The sequence below is a fragment of the Achroia grisella genome, unplaced genomic scaffold (genome assembly GCF_030625045.1).
Source record: "Achroia grisella isolate CSIRO2021 unplaced genomic scaffold, CSIRO_AGI_Agris_v1 utg4116, whole genome shotgun sequence".
NCBI classification, from domain to species: domain Eukaryota; kingdom Metazoa; phylum Arthropoda; class Insecta; order Lepidoptera; family Pyralidae; genus Achroia; species Achroia grisella.
The window spans coordinates 1,516,486-1,533,786 of NW_026712845.1; the positions used below are offsets into that span (position 1 = coordinate 1,516,486).

The following is a 17,301-nucleotide window of genomic DNA, read 5'->3' on the forward strand; positions in this document are numbered from 1 at the left end:
GCAGGATATGACCGTAAACAATGTAGATATAATGGTACGAACCGCACGTGAAGGATTGAGGGCGTGTCGACAGAAACTATGGGCTTGACGAAGAGTTCAATCTGGGAGATTTTTCTGAGAGAAAGGGGAGGCTGCCGACGGCGCTATCAGGGTTCCTGATCACGGGTAATAGGTATTGTTTGTACTCACGCTACTCCTGAACTTGAAGAAAAGCGACATCACGGCTGTGCAATGTGCTGCGGGCTATTGGCCGGCGTTCTCGCCGACACTGCCGCACCGCCGCGCTCTGCACGGGTGCTCCGAGAGCTACGAACACAACGTTACGATTACAATACGATACGACGAAATACCTCTATGTAAGAACAATAAAACTATACATTTATATTCTTAAAAAATAACACTTTTTCTTGCAAATATATGTGTGGTATTACAACTCCAGTTAAAGTATCGGTATATATATTGAAAATGAGATGTCATATCCATGTATTAGTGATTCCTAAAAGCGCGTACGGGGCGCAGACGCGTCCCTATCGAGCGTACTTGATAAGCGACGGTACGGTAAGCGGGCCAGTCATTCGAGTAACTCCACTGCCGTGCAATAATTGAAATATATAAATTCCTCTTCCTATACAACAAACTGATAACAATGGTACATAGTGGCATATAGTCCGGCATGAGAAGACTGATGTTCATGGAATTTCAATATTGCTATTTGGTGGAACGTCACTTATTATTTTGTGAGTTTATTATAACTGATAGTAAAAAATAGCAAGAGAGAGAAGATGCGAGCTTGGGCATGGTGGTTTGCGTTGATGGGAGCAATGGCGGGGGCACGAGAGTTGGACCCGGCGGCGTGCGCGACGAGATTCGACGTGCAGCGTGACAAAATCATACGCACGGAGGAGTCACGTGACATGGGGGCTCGCTACCTGTCGGAGCTGGACGTGGGCGCGCGGCAGGAATGCCTGCGACTGTGCTGCGAGACGGACACGTGTGATGTCTTCGTATACGAGGAGAAGGTATGGAGCGAACAGCTGGCGTCGTCTCAGGACTTTCGTGCATGTTTATTTTAGTTTATTTACTAGTTGTGCCGTAACTTCGTCCGCGTGGAATAGACGATGACTGACGATTTTCCATACAAACTTGCATCCCTAATTATTATCTCCTAAGGGTAAAAGTTTTACAAAATGTGAATACCATCTTTATTTATATTTAATCAACAATCTAAAAAAGATGTCAAGCTTCTATCTTTAAATACGACGATATTTCCATACATACTTCATCTCCCCCTTTAACACCTTACAACCATTTAATCGCATTAAAATGTAACCTCATGTATATGTCTTCTCTCAGAGTCTAGACTATCTGTATACCAAATTTCATTTAAATAGACTCAATTGTTTTGACATGAAAGCGTGACCGACGTACAGAGTTACAATTCTGTAAATATGATAATTGTATATAGAGATTTATAAGTAGGTATTTATAATATTATGTATACTAATAATGAAAAAATGATATTTTTTCATTATTATAAAAACATAAGGTCTATACTCCATAAGTCCATTTTGTAGCTTTTTTTTCACAATACACTTATTATTATTATTATATTCTTAGTTATACATGCATTTATTATTTCCATTTAGTGGTATTCAGCATATCATATCAAAAATTACAAGAATTTTAAAATTAAAATTACAAGACCTAAAACATAAAATTTACAAAATTATGAAAATCAAAGAATTTACAAATTATTAATAGAATACATAATTTTAAACTGACTACAATCTATCTACATTTGTGTGATAACACAGGAAAATACAATGTGTCAACACGCGTTTTCATCTTCAGAATGTTGTTATTTGTAAGACAAGGCACAAATGTATCGGTGTAGGAGATGAACACTCGAAATGAAACGCTAATCCAACCCATCAAGTATTATAATAGAAGTTAAATCCACATCCTATGAAGAGGTATCCGTGTCCAAAAAAAAGACGAACAAAGACTAACTATGAATGTAACGGTAGACACGAAAGGATAGACACTTCCTGTTTAATTTCATAATCTGATCACTGTTTCCACTAGTTTCGACATCGTAATCTCGTTCACTCACTTACGTACTACTTAAAAGAAGTGATTCTTTACGAAGTTTAAAAGAATACCTATACAATATTTGAGAATTAAACACTTAACATTCTATTAACTTAATTAACTTATTAACATAATTACTATTAACTTAAAATAGTACCTATACATTTCAGGTATATATTTCAGAATTAAAAAAGATCAAAATCTTTATTTATGTATCTAGGCCTATTACAGACAGACTATTATGATATTTCAAATCTACGGTCATTTCGAAGTGCTTTCGAGCCAAAAAGAATTTTGTTTGTTAAGAAACTCAGCACTTATTCATTTTAAAGGAGCTGGTACTTGTTTACATAAATGTAGATTCATTTTTTAAATCAAATTAGGGAGAATAGAGTAACCAACCAACAGCATATGCCATTGCAATTCTGTCAAAATAAATAGTCCAATCAGTGACCGTACCCAACCCAATCAGACCGAATGAAAAGAAAAAGTACTACCTAATTGCTTACCTAAACAAGAAATTCCAATATTTGAAACTTGAAGCATTAAACGTTCCATAAAACAGTGTCAATTTTCATATAACTTACACAACTATATTACACAATTAATAATGAATAAAATGACAGTGGCCCGCATAATGATTAGCTATCACTGATAATGATTACGCGGGTTTACTGAAAACTAAAAATCAATAATACATCATTATCAGTAGCTCTTTGATAACAATCGAATGAATATTCCGAGTCAAATGAAATTATATAAATATTTCATTCAGTGCCATATTGCAGATGCAATAATGGATCGTTTATCACAATTTATTAATTTCCATATTCCTCATCATATCATACTCATCTAGTAATAGATAAGACAAGAGATTATTTAATTTTAGTCACTTAATTAAATCTATAACAATAATAAGTACTTCTTAGTTACTAAGGAACGGCAATGCAGAAGTTGGTATCGCGGTCGATACAAAAGGTTTTTTGTTTAATAATTTAGGGACCTTTGTCCATTTGCGGCTCGTTAGTCCCATCCCATTGTACCTTAATCTATAATGTGAATGAATATCTACATGTTTAGTAAATTCAAGTGACATAAAACTTACTACTAATCATATCATACATCAACCTTTGGGGACAAACGAGTCTCACCTGATGGTAAGTGATTCCGTCCATGAGCACCCGGACAGTACGTGCAACATACCTTTTCTTGAAGGTTTCAATATTATTTTTACAATGTTTTGTAAGTTTTACAAATTGTGTTTCATCCAGATGATCAGGATGGTATTTGTTTTGCGTTCGGTGGTGAAACTCAGACGTGTTCCATCAGGACGTGATATATGCGGTAGAAAATGCACAGAGATAATCGTCCTGTAAATAATATGTAAATAAATGTTGGTAATGTGGATTAATAAACTCAATGTTACTTTTATTTTAGAAATGTATTTATTTTAATTTCACGCAGTAGAAGTAGCGGCTAATTTATATATTTTTCATATACTTATTTATAATAGACAAACGGATGGCAAATTAACAGTCGCCTATACCCCTCCGATCGATCCCTCGTCCAATTCAAACGGGGATCGAAATTATGATGGCCTGAGCCGATATTCGAACACCTAGTGCTGCCTTCAGACTAAAGTCTCCGACAGCCGGGAGTTAGACTTCAGCCGCTCCATAAGTCCTGCCGCGGGTTTGGAGTGCCATCTGCACTCGTTTCCTATCGTCCTGTGAAGCTGTAAAGTCCAGCTGCGGCTAACAGCATAAACAAAACCATTGATACCACAATAAAACAAAAGTTTGATGCCACGCGAACGATGTCGCTGGTAAAACCTAGTATGAGGAATAAAAAACTAACAATTGATTTGACAGAGTCCAGGTAGCTGTTACATGTTCAACTGCGGCCCTCCTGAAGACTTCAGATGCAAGTTCACAGCTCACAGCAACTTCAGCAGTGGCGTGCTAGCCCTCAGCAGGCGGTTGGCTGAACTGCAAGATCAGGAGAGGCTTGCACATCACGAACATGAGCTGGCCAGTCTCAGGTGAGGAAACGTTATTACAATAATAACCTTAAAAAGAAAGAAAGATTAAAGAATGTACAAGTTGAGTTTCATGCCAGTTCTTCTGACATGTACGGTAGGGATAGTGATAAAAAAATGCATGAACAGATAAAAAAAAATCTTAAGAATAAAGAAGTTTGAATAGACATTTCTGCCGTGATAGAACTTTAGGCTTCGACTTTGTTTGCGTGACCATGATTGAAATAATGGAGCATATGTCCCTACTAAAGTTCATGATTAGTAATAAAGGCATAAATGGTGCCAAAACTGAAACAAAATGTTAACTACATGGTTCTGTTACTATAGAAATAAACAGACTTTGGTTAGGAACTACGAAAATTTGGTTACATTAAGACAAAAAATATTATTATATTATTTTACTATTATTGAAACTAGTTTGTCCGTCAATATTTTTCAATAAATACTCATCAATATTTTGTTGTTTGTTACTAGAGCTTTGTAGTCACTTTACTTTTTTTTTTTTTATTCTTCATTGCACTTTAAAAATGTACAATTTGGCGAGCTTAATGCCATATGGCATTCTCTACCAGCTAACAGCGGTTGATGGCCTGTGGTGGGAAAGGACTAACCTATAATTTTACCTAACATAGGTAAATAGGTTTTCTTAAAAATAATTACAAATATACATACATAAATATAAATATATACCTACTATAATACATAATAATGATACACCAATAAAATTTTATACACCCATATATATTATGACAACAATAGATAATTAAGAACCGTTTTGTTATATAAAAAAATTTTCCGTTTGAAAACAGGCTTACTCTGTGCTATACAGGCAATCTATTCCAAAGCAGAGTGACAGTGAATGAATTAGACATAGACCTGAGAGAAGAAGGGTTGGGCCGAACGAAGATTTAGTCACTAATTGGAATTTGTCTTTCAAATATAAGGGACTTTTCAGTAAACTTGTAGAGAAACTGGGGACCTATATAAGGTCCTATATAAAAAAGAGTTCTATAGGCAGAGCAGAGACCTTTAATTTTATTTTTAAGTATCCTCTCTTTGTCTATTACAGGTATTAATATTCCTTTGTAAAAAGCCGTAACTATCCTTTTGACGTAAATCCTAATTCACATTATGTAACCAGAGCTTGCGTCATGCGTTTAGTAATGTAAAGTAATTAATGTAGACTATTCCTGGAAGTTTCTCGTTAATGAACTATAAAATTTCGCTGAAATCATGCCACAGACAAGTTCAAAGCGCATTTACCTACTTGACATATTTAAATGCATTGAAAAACACGCGAAGCTCAAAATTGTTTTGTTATTGTAAAATTAATGTAAGTAACATAATTTTTTTTTTGACTACTCTAAACTGTTGCTCGCAATTGGCCTTTACAGCTTCACCGAACAATAGGAGACGAGTGCAGATAGCACTCCAAACCGCGGAAGGACTTATAGATAACTATGTCAGTATTATTGTCTAAACGGCTGAAGTGATAATGAAATTTGATATTACGATAGATGGTACTTTTTTTTATAAAAGTAGACGAAGTCGCGCGTCAGCAAGTGTATATTAATATTATAAATTACAAATCTGTCCTTTGGTCTGTCTACCTATCTGCCTCTTGATTGCGTTTTCACGACTAAATGGTTAATGGGATCTAAATGAAATTCCATATAAAGATACAAGGACGACATTAGCTATCTTTATAATTATTCATTTTAACTAGATATACATATTTATAGTGTTCACGCAAAAGTTTAAAAGAATCTATTGATAGTGTTAATAACCCAACACAATTCACGCAGCGCCATCTTTAATTATATAATTTAATTAATAATTTTAATTATATAAATAATATATACACAGGAAACATTCAGAGCGACACAAACAATTATACTCATGAATACAAATGTTCGCATAGATGAAGTTAGATGTATGCTAATGGTTTTAGCATGTGAATAAGCATTAAAACAAATTTGGTACTTCTTTGTCCAGGACTGCAACGAGCACCACGTCGACGACCACCAAACCAGTCACCATCCCTCCACCACCGCCGCCGCTAATGCATCCGCAGCAACCCGAACCGCCTCAGATACCAAGTATTTACTAATATGACTTACTATAGTATAATCTTGTATCTTATATATAAAAAGAGACGTGCTATAAGAATTGTCGATGATCCCGATCTGTCGAGCGGTATCAAACTACTAAGGTTGAGGCGAGACTTCGCATCGCTTTGTGTGTTCTACAGAATATACAACGGACTGTGTTTTGATGAATTGTACGATATGATGCCCACGGCTACCTTTTAAAATCGCAACTCTCACAACCGATTTTCCCTGTCGATTGCGCCACACGCTTGAACCTAAGTAGGTAGTCTCAGACTGTGCGGTTTCCGAGAAGCGCCCTCGCGTACACTTTGGTTGCTTAGAGGTTTTCTCGAGGGATTACATGAGGTTTTTCAAGAAGGGTGTATTAAGGGTCGGCAACCCTCACGTGACACCCCTGGTATTTCAGGCGTCCATAGGCTACGTAAACGTTTACCATCAGATGAGCGATAAGCTTGTTTGGTAACGCCGTAGTATAACAAAAGGCTGACTTTTATGTACATGGAATGGCAAACAGCTAACGGTCCATTTGATGGTCAGTCTGTCTGCTATATATTTGAAGAACACTACGGCCATTATGTTATAACGTAACGCCCGTGGCAGTACGAGTAGAAGAGGAGACGTCAGGTCAGTTAGCCCATCGCGACAGATTCACCAGGAATTAATCTAAGGTTTTCCATGGAGGCCCCGTGTAATGTAGTGTAGTTATTGACATAGTACATTGCTAGCAATGGAGTCATCGATCCTCATTACTGATAACCCCTTTCCACCATTATTACTGAGTAAGATAAGTTGTATTTCATGCGGGCAGCGTTGCAGGATATATTTAGTATAATAGGTATCCATTTTTATTTAATTCTCGCAGTTTAAGATATCATATAGCAGTTTATAAAACAGCAAACAGTACCATTGGCCGCCAAATTGAATAGAAAAATAATTTTGACTGATATTTAATATGTCAACCAGTGCGCGGGAGTCTGTCCTCGATTAAAGGAAAACATTTGGGCAATATGCCAGACGATTATTATTTTTATTGTGTTTAGTTATTCGGTTAGTTTTATATCTGTAAAAAAATATCACGATATGAATCATAACAGCTAACCGCGCGGTTACACGATGTAAGTAAAAACATCGATGTAACTAAAATATTATATAATAGTATTACCATAGATAATATAATATTACATAGTATTACTATCTGACCCGCTCAACTTCGTCGGTATATATTTCGCCCAATTTACATAATATGTCATTAAATTATAGACTATATGTTATTCGGATGTATAAGCTATATTACTGTTTCATAAAAATCCGTTCAGTAGTTTTTGCGTGAAAGTACATCCATCTATCCATACTCACAAACTTTCGCGTTTATAAAATTAGTAAGATTTTTTTTATTAAGTAGTGTAGGAAACAAGTTAACGTAAAGTGGCATCGTAGTGTGTATACATTACAGCACAACGGCCATCCTGTTTGATCATCACCAATAATAGGATACATTGCTAACAATCTAATAGGTAGGCGCAATTACTCACAATAAAACAATAAACCGTACCCTTTCAGAACGGTAAGCTGATACTTAACTAGATTAAGTTAATAAGCGGTAGATATTGAAATGTGATAAAATTAAAATGAATCAGCCATATTCGACTAACCAGACAGTTCCCACAGTAAGCGAATCATGACATCATTCGCTTTGAAGGTTATAGTCAGAACAAAGAAATTCCAAAGGACTACGAAATTAGGAGCAGTGTAGTCATGGGGATGAGTCAGGCTCAGGTGATCTGAGTAATTAGGGGGCGGAGGGAGCAGGGCAGAGATAGTATGAGAGGAATGAACTATATACGTGACTTCCTTGCCGGTCACCGTACTAATATATAAGCGCTACACAAACTAACACATACAGTACATCAAGTTGATAATATACTTGTTCGACTTTTAATTACAATTTATCGTGTTCAGGAGCCTGTTATTTAATACTTTCAAAATTCAAAATATCTTTATTCATACAGACTCTTATGATATGTCAAATACTAAACAAATATCTAAATGGTCAATTGTTACGCCTATTATGGAAATGGTATTACTTTTTTTATCGTAACTGAATTGCAAATAGGCAACCTGAAGTCTCGGCTTGGCACAGATGCATTTCAATCTTTGAATTTGTCAACTTGTTTTATAACACGCTGTATTATATGTATATGTAAAGGTTACTCTTGAATCACCCAATCTACTGCTAAAAAATTAAAATCCGTTGCGTAGTTTAAAAGATCTAAGCGAACAGAAAGCGGACTCGACTTCATTTTATGTTATATAATATTTTATCCGCATTTAGCTATACCTAACGCTAATTTTGAAAGTCATTTGTAAAAAATTAACTAATATTTCATCAGTGATTTTGTTAAATATAGCACAGGACTGACCTACAGTATAAAAAATATATACCAACATCATTAAATTTTTATACTTAACTAGCGACCATCTATGGCATCACATGTATGCATTAAAAAATCTCATCTTGTTCAATACTATAACACTATAACACGCGTGTATTATGTATATAAACGTTCCTCTTGAATCAGTTTATCTATTGCTGAAAACTGAATTCAAATCCGCTGCGTAATTTTAAAGATGTAAGCGAACAGACAGCGGTGTCTACTTTGTTTTATAATTTAATAAAGATTCCACCATATAATTAATGCATTGCTTTACCCGCGTCTAGCTATAACGAGGGCAAATATCGATCACTGTCAGTCTACTGTTCAGATGGGTTTTACCATGGTATTCCGCCTTAGAGCCTATTGCTACTGACTCACGTCTTGTTGACGAAGCATGTAGTTTCGTAGTAAACGTTGCGAGACGAGTTGTTTAAACTTTGTCATAAACAATATAATGGGCACATGTCATTTTACGAGTAGAGCAGAACACTCACCGCAAGTCAACATATATGAATATACTCTTACGATATTCATCTTATACGGCAATAAACTGTAGTTATAGATAACACTAAATTCTTATCCACAGATAACGTAATGTTTAGATAATGTAAATCTGTGTATATTGCTAAAGTATAACGACATTCAAATCCTATAAAGTACCTAGAATAGAATAAGTATCCAGATTTGAACTAATAAAAAAAATTAATTGTCTGTTTGTAATTTAAAATTAGCTTATATCGCTTAGCTTAGCTTATATAATAGCAATTATAAAAAATAATTTAAAATGTTTTCTCTGCTTGTCTGTCTGTCTGTCTGTTCTTGCTCATTCTGAAACAGCATTATAGTAGTTCGAGAATGGTCGCTACAGTATCAGTTTTTAGCAATCTGTCCCTTACACCCTATATATATATATATATATAATCTATGCAGCAGGTCGATGTAGCCGTTACCAGTTCGAATGTAGACGTGGTGGCGAGTGTATAGCGGTCTACAACGCTTGTGATGGCGTGCCGCAATGTGCCGATGGTAGCGACGAGGCTCCCGAGCTGGCCTGTCCGCCGTCTGCGCCCGCGCAACCGCCGCCACCACCTGCCACCTCGCCACCCTCACCACCACCGAAACACATACAAGTATGATACCATTTTTGTCTTCTTTTGGCGATATGTATTGCCAGTAGCCATTTTCTAGTTTTATGATACCATAAAGTTAGAAGAGCAACACGTAAGTTTCTTTTGCCCATTCTTCTTGCATCATCAGACAGCATTCTGAATGAGCTGTAGATTAAAAGAAGGATAACTATCACTATTCAAAGTGCTTAACTTTATTTGTATAAAGGATTTTCTATTCTATTCTATTCCATTACTAATTGGTTTATTATATAGGGTAGGTGATGTATGTTTTAAACTATTTCAAGAAAAAGCTAACCTCTAGCAAATTGGCAAGTGAACACTTGACCATCAACGAAAGACATATAAATATGATATCAAAATCTATTCTCCCACACTCGCAAACTTCTGCGTTTATAATATTAGTAAGATTATTACCTATTTAGTAATGTTTATGTCATTATTCTAATACAATCCAATTCTTAACTCATTTTGCCATTCACATTCATAATAATAATGACACAGCACCTATATTGTTGCTTGTTTTTTTTATGGATGATAATGGAATGGTGCATCCGCCTGCGTCAAAAACGGTTTACGCTGGCTCCATGGGCCTAACGTCTCCTCGGCAAATGGTAAAAACCAATACGATAAGATGTATATTTTCCTCTTTTTAAAAGCATGAGGTCAGGACGATCCAGACCCATCGCCAATGATCCACACATTCCCATACTAAACATTTTATCACCGATGGTCTTCGCGAACAATGCCACTAGGCTCTAGAACCGCGTGGCCGTCGCCAATGCTCTATGTATAATAGTGTTGACATGGTACATTCGACCAGCAAGAGAGATCATAAGTCTACATTACTAACAATCCCCTTTCCACCCTATCTATTCTTTCTATTCACAATGTTAAAATTATAAAAATGTCTAAAGCGTCATGTTTTGGATTGGGTTTAAGAAATGAGTTTAATTCTGCGAGAGACACGTATTTATTTTTTGGTATCACGGTCATACCCCAAATCTCCAGGTATTGATTTTACCGCAAAGAGAAATAGAACAGACAAACCCAATATATATATAATAATAGATATTGAATTATAATTAGGTTCGTATAATAATGATCAATATAAAGAGAAATAAAATATTATATCACAATTATATTTCACGATGAAGTCTAAGTTTACAGTCTTTATTTTCTATTGTTCTAACGATGACAAGGAATGTACAATTTTCAAATTTATATTTTCTTTATATAAACTAAAGAGTTATTAACACTAGGGTAGGAACTTTGTCAATCTACAACTACGTACTACGTTGACGGCCTCGGTGGTCTAGCGGTTTAACACACCGCTTCACTACCGATGGCCGCGGATTAGATTCCTCGAACGGTGCAAAAATGATTATGATTGTTCGTATCGGTCTGCGTGTTTTCTATATATAGTATATATGTATCTACAAAAATATATATCTAAGTATTTATATCAGTCGTCTAGTACCCATAACACAAGCACTGCTTACCGTGGGAATAGATTGGCGCTGTGTTAATTGTCCACGGATTATTTATTTATTTACTTAATGACATATGTAATTAAAGGTGCATATGTGTGGTATAGGTACAAGAAAGTGCAGATTCAGGTGTGAGTGACAGCGTGGCAATGGAAGGTGGAAGTGCCCTTGGCGGAGAGAGGTGGCCACATAGGCTGGCGCAGGCACAGCCACAGCATAGGTATAATGGTGAGTACAAGATAATAAAAAAAATCGGTAGTACTATCAATTATATGAAATTTGCCAAAGAGTCAACAGCCCGAAATCGTTATATAGATACATAGTCTACAGTTAGCACTTTTTTTCATGAAGATGAATAGATATTTAACAGCCATGATGGATCTTCTTCTAATATATAAAATTCTCGTGTCACAGGTTTCGTGTTTATACTCCTCCGAAACGACTTGACCGATTTTGATAAAAAAATATATATGTATATTCAGTACGTCTGATAATAGGTTTATATAACTAATTTTTATACCCCTAAGTGTTAAGGGTGGCTCACCCCCAGATTTCTTTTTTTTTTGTGGCATTAAAAAAGACATACAGCCTTAAGTTTTCACCCTTCTACCACCAACCTCTATTTTTAGTAACAATATTTATTTATATGGCAAAACAATGTTTGCCGGGACAACTAGTAATAATGATATATAAAGTAATATGTGTTCGTTATGGCACTGGCAGCGGCAGAAAATGGGAGGTGAATGGATAACAAGTCGTGGCTATTTACATATATACATATATTATAGATGGTAGGTATATATAAAAAGCAAGACATTCGGTTTCAAATGACAAGGCTGTTAGTTTTTGCCTCGCATCGTGTTTTGGCTACGATGTTGCTGCGAAAAGTAAGCAAATTTAGACAATTTAAAAATGTGCGTGTACCTATTAGGAAATAGCTCAAGAGCTACGAAAATGTATATTACACCTGTTTATAATAGATGCAGGGCGCAGTTCCCACATCTTCAGCCATAAAGGAGGATTACTTCAAGATGCGGAGCCACAGATGGCGGGGCCTGGCCCGGCGATGGGCACGCAGTACGGGCCTCCATTCGAGCCTCCCTGGCCACGGCGGCCCTGGGGACAGCCGCAGACGGGTCAGTACTCTACCCTCGTCATCCCTAACCATACCTTTTTTCTTTTGAATGATAATGGAATGGTGCTACCGTCTGCGCTAACAGTTTAGGCTGTCGGGTCACCAGTCAAAGATGATACGATGAGCATGAGATCAGTTAGCCCATCGTAGAAGATTTACCATGAATTTATCAGGATGGTTCCAAAGGAAAGCACGTGGTCAACCTGATATGGTGCATTACTAGCAATGAGGGTATTAGTCCTCATTCCTAATAATCCCCTTCCCCCTTTTCTAACCGTTGTAAATATTAGAAGGAAGGAAAGGAAATCTTATCATCTTCCACTAGTACCCCGCAAGCTAAAACCATTAGGGCGGGCGGGTACATTAATCTATTAAAAAAAATATGATAAACATTTTTTTATCGACTATAATCTTGCATTTGCTAATTTAGAGCCAACTTTAACTTGGATTATCAGATTTTCATTTAACGTAAATTGAAGTAGGACTTATTGTGGGACTGAATACTAAAATATAATGTTTATGGTTTCAGGTTTAGATTGGGGTGTTGGTGGTGGGTATGCTCGTCCTGAGTGGTCTGAGCCTGACCCGCGCCGTGCATGGCCTGTACCCCAACCTCGCCCTGACCCGGTAATATCTTCTGTGCTATTACCCATATATCGTTATATCTTATAACAAGTATGCATTAAGAATTTGAACGTATAGTTTAAAAACGATTTTTAGAAATGAAACACAGCACAATAATTTTGTTTAAAAAAAAAATAATTAAATGTAAATAATTAACGTCCTGTATTTGATATTAATTCACTATTAATTGTTGTTAATAATTATAATAGAGAAGGCGGTGAATTTTCTATTGACACCAAACAGGTCAAGACCATTCTTCTGCAATAGTAAAATTGCAAATTTAATTCACAAAATTGACCTCAACCTGATCGCTGTTTTAACCATTGCGTCTAATTCCTGGTGAAATCACCGCTTCGTCATAACCCGTACAGAATATCACTTTTGTGTACCACACAGGAAATGACGGTATACATACCACCGAAGACAATGCCGGAAATGCCAATGGTATACACGAGCCAGCAGCAAACGCTCCGGGACAGTCCCAAGAAAGGATTCGACCTGGAGAAGAAACCGGAGGGTCCAGAGGCAACGCTGTCTCCGCCGGCTGTCCAGGTACCCGATCGCAGGGAAGAGACGCCACCATTAGAGAATACCACTAAGAAGAAAGTTCTTGCTGAAAAAGTAAGTATCTAGGTGTTGGAAAAAAAAAACAAAAATAATGTTTCTGTAAGAATAGTACAGTAATACTCGGATTAGTATATACATAGGAAATTACAGACATAAAGAGTATATAGAATTAAGTATAATAATTTATCTAGATGACAAGCTATTTATCTATCTATCATACCTCAGTCTTCAACTCAAAACAGTTATCTGCTAAAATAGTCTACCTAGGTCACACACATGCACACAAACATATGTAGATATACATAACCACATACTTTACTTTTAGATACTTTTTTATACTTATCATATCCACTAGATATGTTTATTACATATAGACAGCAGCAAATAAATTTAAAATATCAATTTCAGGCTACACCGTCAAAATCGGAAGTGAGTGCGTCACGTGAGAGTGCGGCCCCGGCGGGGGTCGGCGGGGGTGCGGGGAGCGCGGCGCGGGCGGCCGCCCCCGAGCCGGTGGCGGTGCACGAGCACTATGCGGCCGACGAGCACGACGGGCTCAGCGAGCATCCGCCCTCCGCCATACTGCTGCTTGTGCTCGGTCAGTTTATTTTTACTATGCCAGTGCTGTTGGCCGCAGATGGCCTTTACAGATTTATCGAACGATAGGGGTGAGAAATGGAGCCTGCCTTACACCCTTTATAGTGGGACCAATGAAGAAGAAGGGGCCAAGAATGCTGCGACCTTGCGATTCCGGCAATAAAACTCTTCGACGGATTTTTCCACACGAAAGACCAGATACTTCAGTTGAGAAGAACTGGCCACAAAGTCAATTACGACTTGGTCAAATATGGACAAATAACGTCATCATTGCCTTGCTTTTATCCCATTATTTGGGGTCAGCGCAGTATATCATTCTCTTCCACTGATCCCTATCCGCCGTCTGTATCATTGAGCATACTCTCCTTTTAGTCATATCATCTTTCACACAATTCATCCATCTTTTTTTTGGTCGTCCTTTCCCTTTCCATCCATCCACGTTCATATTATAAACTTTTTCTACGAACTGACGCATATTTCAAACTTCCTCGTATATACACTTACAGAATAAGTGTATATACGAGGTTACCCCACACATTCATCTCAACATTCGCATTTCTTCCACATGCATACGCCTTTCGTCAATACAAGTACAAATATCGAGTGTGTGTAAAAATACTTGTCTATGATCGAATTACTTTTAACTTGTCTATGATCGTGTAAAGGTATCGCGATGACGACGGTGATGGCCGCTATGGTGGGGTGCAGGGCTCGGGCTGCCAGACGGCGGTTGAGGCGAGGAAAGTCACCTTTTGCTCATGATGCAGACTACCTGGTCAACGGCATGTACCTGTAATGGTACTACCATCAATAAACCGGTTGTACCTACACAAATGTCCTACATTCCAGCTATTTTATTGTGTAAAGTCTTTGCTGACAATTCTCAATTGTAGCCTATGGGAATCGGTGTTCGCAATTTTATAATGTCAATTACAAGTTTAGTATTACGACGCGCAATGGCAATTGTGAAATAATCCATATACAATTGCAAAACCGTATAAATTGTACGGTTTTGCGTTTGTATATGGAATTACAGATGCAAAACCGTCAAAAATAACAAATGAGAATTGTTATCAATGACTAACTAATTAGCATTTGACATGCAATGTCAGATCTCAAAAATGCCATATCAGTAATAGAAACTGTTGTAAAGCATTCACATAGCTTGCGATTTTCTATAGGGAGTTCTAGTGTTCTAGAATGTCCTAATTTTAAACGCCGAATAGCAAGCAGATTATGAATAACTAAAAATGCGCATTGTTTTCGAACGTTATTCTTTAATGATGTATTTTTCTACATGGGAAAAAACTTTTAAAATGAATTTATCTTTATAGTCTCCTAAGACTGTATTAGATACATTTATTATGTTTACATTAAGATTTTCATAATCTGCTATATTGTGAATGAATACAAATGTAAAATAACCATAGCGGGATATGATAAGTAACAAATTGTAGTAAGATCGCTCTTACTTGTGTGATGTACAAAGTTAGACTATTATGAACAGTTAAAAAAATTTCGTTTATTGTTAACGTTAACGTTAAAAAGCTAGCTAAATTATTTAAGCTTTATTGACCGTACCTATAGATTATAAAAATATGGTACAAAAGGTGAACTTAGGCATTTTATACATACAATTGGGAAAAATCACAAGACGTCACCACGTTTTATTTTTTTTTTTATTTTCGAATAATACTGCTGAAATATCGGGAATCTCAATAAAAATAAATAAAATCTGTAAGATCCCATGATTTTTCTATTTGTATGTATACATTACAAATGAACGCGTCAAATAAAAAAAAAGTATAGGTACCTATACCATTATCTAACAGTCAACTTTTGGGAAGTGGAGATACTCGGTGGCTAAACATTGTATTTAAATTACATTTCAAATATTAGATGTTGAATAAAACAAACATAATTATTTGCCGACATCAAAAAATGTGTGAATTAGTAAGTAATCTCCTGGTAATTAATTTCAGATTAAATGAGTTGTAGTACCTATTGACCATGTTCATTGTGATAGTCTTGGAAATTTAAGCTCAATTTTGTAAACATTCTAGTCCCTTTTTTTTTTAAATAGACACATGTCATAATTTGCAAATTATGTAATTTAATAATTATACAATTTATATACATTTATAGTAAAAACTGTAATTTTTGTTTACTATTATCGTCTTACTGAGCTTGAAAAAAGTGACATTTGTTCTTAAAATTATTTGTGTTATTTATAATGAAGTAGGTCGTGCCTTTGCAAATTCAATTTATTTTAGCTAAAGTATGTTAAGATAGTTTTTTTAAATATGAAAAATAAAATAATAATCTAATAAAATTATCTATGACACGACGCATCAGATAAACTGTCTATGTCGTGGCGTAGCAGTTTTAGCAAGATACAAACTTTAATTTCTTATGACCACCGATTAGATAATAGGACTAAGAGTGGTTACCCCAGCCCACGATTTTCTTTCATGGATAATAATGGAATGGTGCACACACCTACACCAAATTATACGCTGGCGGGGCACCTTTGGAGGCTCATAGAATGGGCACGAAGTCGGGTCAGTTAGTCCACCGTAGCTAATTCACCAGAAGTTGACCAGATGGTTGACAGCGTGGAGGTCGAACTAACATGGTACATTACTAACAATGGATACAGTATCCTTTGACTACTAACAAAGTCTAAAATAACCAATTAGTTATGTATGATATATAAATGATTGATTTCATATTACAAGTATCAGGAGACTATCAAATTAGTAGGTACCTAATGTAAAACCAATTTTAGAGAGCGTTGTCAAACTTTATCTGTATTGTTGTCGTCGATCTCTTATTGTATTAATTTACTTATAAGCAGAATAGCAGAGAAGGTGGATTCACGGGTAGTGAGTTGTAGACCGATTTGTCTCGTTCCATACTTTTAAATTTTATTATAAGCAGCAATTGTATTAGTTTTTATTTGAGACAAATAGAGATGATTTTTATTATTATTATTCAACCGATTTCACAAGTATCCAAGTACTTAATATTAGGTATTATAGAAAAAGTTGCAATAATACTTCTTCTATGATATGTAAACAAATTGT

At 36.1% G+C, this 17,301-nt stretch overlaps 2 protein-coding genes across 2 annotated transcripts in view; one reads left to right on the forward strand and one right to left on the reverse strand.

The window, feature by feature from the left end:
• The window catches only part of LOC131844675 (protein phosphatase 1 regulatory subunit 14B), a 29,839-nt gene extending 29,547 nt beyond the window's left edge, over window positions 1–292 (reverse strand). The window contains exon 1 of the mRNA XM_059193614.1: window positions 190–292. Coding sequence (XP_059049597.1) covers window positions 190–219 — 30 coding nt within the window. The 5' untranslated portion in view covers window positions 220–292. The remainder of the gene's footprint in view (window positions 1–189) is intronic.
• Window positions 293–427: 135 nt separating this feature from the next.
• Window positions 428–15,941, forward strand: LOC131844676 (basic salivary proline-rich protein 1). The gene is made up of 10 exons (XM_059193617.1): window positions 428–1,019; window positions 3,963–4,132; window positions 6,125–6,228; window positions 9,606–9,805; window positions 11,400–11,520; window positions 12,273–12,428; window positions 12,957–13,054; window positions 13,448–13,672; window positions 14,027–14,216; window positions 14,881–15,941. Exons 1-10 carry the CDS (start codon window positions 783–785, stop codon window positions 15,009–15,011), a joined length of 1,632 nt encoding a protein of 543 aa, XP_059049600.1. The 5' UTR covers window positions 428–782; the 3' UTR covers window positions 15,012–15,941.
• The last annotated feature ends 1,360 nt before the right edge of the window (window positions 15,942–17,301 follow it).